This window comes from Euprymna scolopes, chromosome 1 (assembly GCF_053919585.1).
Source record: "Euprymna scolopes isolate OS-2025 chromosome 1, ASM5391958v1, whole genome shotgun sequence".
Taxonomy (NCBI): Eukaryota; Metazoa; Mollusca; class Cephalopoda; order Sepiida; family Sepiolidae; genus Euprymna; species Euprymna scolopes.
The window spans coordinates 28,314,141-28,319,835 of NC_136482.1; the positions used below are offsets into that span (position 1 = coordinate 28,314,141).

Here is a 5,695-nt window from a genome sequence, read left to right on the forward strand (position 1 = left end):
AAGCTGGAAAGCAGGAAAACTGAAGACAATTCCACAGGCGTGCAGTTCTAACGAAGAAACTTTGATCATGGAATCTATGTTTAGATCAAGGCCGATAGGCTACTCAAGGATAAGGGTTAAAGAGTGTAGAGTAGTCAAAAGGACAATATAGTAATCGATAGTAATGGAAGTTCGGTAAATTTGTTAACTTAAGTGGAACGGCTCATCAGAAACTTGTTCACGTTGAACTTGAAGACAACCATATTATAGAAAGCTGGAAAGCAGGAAAACGGAAGACAATTTCACAAGCGTGCAGTTCTAAGGAAGAAACTTTGATCATGGAATCTATGTTTAGATCAAGGCCGATAGGCTACTCAAGGATAAGGGTTAAAGAGTGTAGAGTAGTCAAAAGGACAATATAGTAATCGATAGTAATGGAAGTTCGGTAAATTTGTTAACTTAAGTGGAACGGCTCATCAGAAACTTGTTCACGTTGAACTTGAAGACAACCATATTATAGAAAGCTGGAAAGCAGGAAAACGGAAGACAATTTCACAAGCGTGCAGTTCTAAGGAAGAAACTTTGATCATGGAATCTATGTTTAGGTTTAGGTACAGATAAATAGTGGGGAAAATTCTTGATAATGTTTTCAGCTAGTCTAGTGTTTCTTGTGAAAGTTTGGCGAGGGGGGACCATAGATTGAAGCTCAGTCGAACACTTTCCATGAAAATAACGATAAAGCAGAGACAAACTCGCAACATCTCTTCTGTGAGACAGAGGTTGCAGCGAAGAGAAAAGGACATCTCCCACCAAGCCCCGAAGTCTATTTTGAACTCTATCAAGGCAGGACAAGTCTTTTTTAGCAGCTCCTGCCCATATGTGGCAACAGTACTCCATCCTTGGACGTATCTGGCCTTTATATAGATAGAGAATTGCATCAGCAGTGAGATATCTACTGGATCGATAGAAGGATCCGACCATTTTTCCAGCGGCCTTGGCAACAGATTTGATGTACGTATTCCATTTAAGATCAGGAGTAAAGGTCAAGCCCAGAAGCCTGTCAAAACTTGAGACCTCCCCAAGACGAGAGCCATTCATTTCAATTGATGCCAGATGGGGATCAGAACGTTGATGATGTAAAGATAGAAGCTTGGTTTTAGATGCATTAAAAGTAACCAGCCACTCCTTTCCCCATTGTACAACGTGATCAAGATCAGAGGAGAGAGAATCGGAGAGAACTTGGTCGTTTACTGTCTTAGATGTGCTACCATAGATGGTAGTGTCATCAGCAAAAATGTCTACGAATGATGTAAGGATGTGATTTGGAAGATCATTAATGTAGATCAGGAAAAGAGTTGGGCCCAGGATGGACCCCTGAGGGACTCCAGCATTTATACTGTGAGCTTCTGATTTTTGCCCATCAACTACTACTCTTATGAACCTATCAGAGAGAAATGATTTAATAATTGAGAAGACATTTCCAGCAATACCATAGCTGGAGATCTTGTGAAGTAAACCTTTATGCCATACCCTATTAAAGGCCTTTGATATGTCAAGAGCAATTGCCCTAGAAAGGTTGCCTCTGTCGAGAGATTCGCTAATCCTATGAGATATAACAGTAAGCACATCTGCTGTAGATCTAGCAGAACGGAAACCATATTGTGTGTCACTAAGAAGGTTATTTTTGCTGAGATGGTTGATTACTTCTCTATTTAACACAGATTCCAGCAACTTACTCATGACGCACAGGAGACTTATTGGCCTGTATTGTGAGGGGGATGAAGGATCACCTGAATTCTTAAATACAGGGCATACTGATGAGATTTTCCAGGGTGATGGGAAGCAATTCTCCTTAAGACAACGTTTAAACAGTTTTGCAAGTATGGGTGCTAGTTCTGGTTGAAGTTTTTGAGTACTATAATTGGAATATCGTCAGGGCCGGTTGCTTTACTGGAATCAAGGTTTTTGATTAGCTTGGCAACATCACATACAGATATTTGTATATCACATAGTGTATTTTCTGATACAGGAGGAAATATTGGGGGTTGGCAGCCTTGGTCGCAAAGGGTCAAATTAGCTGCAAAGTTCTTGGCAAAGAGTTTGGCTTTGTCTGATGCTGACGAGATTAACTCAGGTCCATTGATGATAGCTGGGATGGAGCACACACTTCTGTTCAAGATTCTGTTTGCAATTTGCCAAAACTGGTGGGAACCAAGCCGCTGCTCAGCTACTTTGGACTTGACGGACTGAGCATACAACTCTCTTGCGTTCTTTATTACTTTCTTACAATGGTTGCTGGCAGTCCTGAAAGCGGCTTTAGTTTCCATACATCTATTACGTTGGAAGCAGTGGAAAAAGTGATTTCTGTGCGCAATAGCAGCAGCACATTCTGGAGAAAACCATTGCTGGCTGTTAGGTTTTTGCTGGAACTTTTTCGAGGGTATAAAATTGTCTATACCTACAATTAACCATTCTGTCAGGTCTGATACTATAGATGACACATCCTTTTTAAACATGGAACGCAGAGGAAGATCCGATATAAATGTACGGAAACTATCCCAGTCAGCCATAGTGTATCGATATACTGTACGATGGAGAGGTACGTCAGAGGACTTATTTCATTTCATTTTTATCTTATTTGATACCACTGAGTGGTCAGAAGATCCAAGAGGAGACAAAACGGAAACTGAACATAGTTCAGGGCAAGTTGTGAGAAAGAGGTCTAGGAGACTTGCATACTGGCCGTCATTGTCGGGCACACGGGTGGGTTCGTGAACAATCTGAGTGATGTCATATGCAATGGAGAAATCATGACAGAATCTCCCCTCATCATCGGTTTTGTTTGAGTGGGTCAACCATTCCACGTTGTGAACATTGAAGTCTCCACATACGTGAATGTTAGCTGAAGGATATGCTAATAGAACTTGGTCAATTTTCTCAGATATGCTTTTAAAGATAGTAACTCCGCTGTTATGGGGGCGATAGAGAGTAAATATAAATATATATATATACATATTTAAATTATGTATATACATATATATATACATATTTAAATTATATATATATATATATATATATATATATATATATATATATATTATATATATATATATACATATTTAAATTATATATATATATACATATTTAAATTATATATATATACATATATACATGTTTAAAAAATATATATATATATATACATATTTAAATTATATATATATATATACATATTTAAATTATATATATATATATACATATTTAAATTATATATATATATATACATATTTAAATTATATATATATATACATATTTAAATCATATATATATATATATACATATTTAAATCATATATATATATATATACATATTTAAATCATATATATATTATATATATATATATATATACACATATTTAAATCATATATATATATATATATATATATACATACACATTTAAATTATATATATATATATATATATATACATACACATTTAAATTATGTATATATATATATATATATATACATACACATATTTAAATTATATTTATATATATATATATATACATACACATATTTAAATTATATATATATACATACACATATTTAAATTATATATATATACATACACATATTTAAATTATATATATATATATACACATATTTAAATTATATATATATACATACACATATTTAAATTATATATATATATATATATATATACATACACATATTTAAATTTTATATATATATATATATATATATATATATACATATTTAAAATATATATATATATATATATATATATACATATTTAAAATATATATATATATATATATATATATATATATATATATATACATATTTAAAATATATATATATATATATATATATATATATACATATTTAAAATATATATATATATATATATATATATATATATATACATATTTAAAATATATATATATATATATATATATATATATATACATATTTAAAATATATATATATATATATATATATATATATATATATATATATATATATATATATATATACATACTAGTGTATAAACAAACAAAATGAAATCATGGGCAGTTGTTTCACATGAAGGTAAATATTAGTTTGAGGAAAATTAACCAAAATTAGAAATCAGAAAAACTGGAACTTTTGTGCCATTGGAATTGGTATCAGAATCAGGAAAATTGGAGCCTACTTTCCGATTTCAAAAACGATTCTTTGATTTTTTTTTTCCTTGAAAAATAACAACAACTAAAATGAAACAAATACAAATGTACTTATTTGTTCATTTACAACATACGACTAAGCACAGGTTTTAAATCCCATTCACAGATTTTGCATTGACTTTCTTAGTTTAATTATGGTAAAGCAATAATAAATTATAATTTTATTTTTTTATAATTTAGTGACTTCAGATGGAATAGAAGAACAATTTGGTGTTTTTACATTGTTTAAAATATTTAATTTTTATTAAAACCTACTTGGTTATTTTAACTTATTAATTTCTATAACACACAACCAAACAAACATTGACTTTTATATATATACATGTTTGCTTATTTTTCAGGACACTGGTGATACAGTGGGTAGTGTCTTGAAAGGCTTCTTCAACATCCGAAAGAAAGATCCAATTGGTCGGCTGCCAACATCTTCCACTTGTTTCAATCTCCTCAAACTCCCGAATTACCAAAAGAAGAGTACATTAAGGGAGAAACTCAAATATGCCATTCATTCTAACACAGGATTTGAATTGTCATAACACCACCACCACCACCACCCCGTCCCCATCAGTCAACACAACAGAAACACTATTCTGTGGGCACAACCATAAAGACATAGTGTGGACAAAAAAAAAAACATTCTTTACACAAATCGTTTTTTTTTTTTTTACTGAAATTTATTTAAAAAGAAAAAAAAATCTCAAATATTTTTCTTTTTCTCTGGGAGAATTACATTCCTTGAGCAACATTGTTGTTCATTTACAACAACAAAACAAATGTTTTTAACGTTATCATATTGTGACAAGGCCTTAAAAAATAGAATGACAGAATGGCAATGCAGGTTGTCTGATATTTACATGGACTATGTAACCGGTAAGCCACGTTCCATTACATTCATTTATGCACTCATACTGTTACTAAAGGTATGAACCCCTAACCCACCAGCTATGGGTTAGATAGTGCTTTGTCTACAAAGAGTTGGTTATAACATTATTTTGGCGTGAAATAACTGAAAGGTTTGACATGCCATGAAACACAGATGAAAATGTTTTAATACCTACAAAACTGTTTATCATTACTCCAACATTGTTGTAAAATAAAACGGAGTTAATTTTATGCACGTCAAGTTGAAGAAATGCAAGCAAAGATCATTTGCTCCTTTTTCCAATATATGTGCATCTATGTAAATAAGTAGTGAGAGAGAGAGAGAGAGTATACATACACACACACACACATATATATATATATATATATATATATATATATATATGTGTGTGTGTGTCCAAATCAGATAAATTTATTGGCATGTAAGAAAATTTCCATGTATATTATAAACTTCTATCTATATATAAAGCAAAGATGTCTGTCTGTCTGTCCACACAGCAGTTGTCAATGCTTGATCTCAGAAAAAAACAATTGCATATTTAGAATCACCAAGTTCCTGTGGAGGTTGAAACCTAGTTTTAAACGGTTACA

General features: G+C 31.5%; 1 protein-coding gene across 2 annotated transcripts in view; it reads left to right on the plus strand.

Moving 5' to 3' along the window:
* Nucleotides 1–5,360, plus strand: part of LOC145290674 (ubiquitin-protein ligase E3B-like) — a 156,996-nt gene extending 151,636 nt beyond the window's left edge. For both annotated transcript variants that reach the window (XM_080136506.1, XM_080136517.1), the window contains one exon: nt 4,567–5,360. In XM_080136506.1, coding sequence (XP_079992632.1) covers nt 4,567–4,758 — 192 coding nt within the window. In that variant the 3' untranslated portion in view covers nt 4,759–5,360. The remainder of the gene's footprint in view (nt 1–4,566) is intronic.
* Nucleotides 5,361–5,695: the final 335 nt, after the last annotated feature.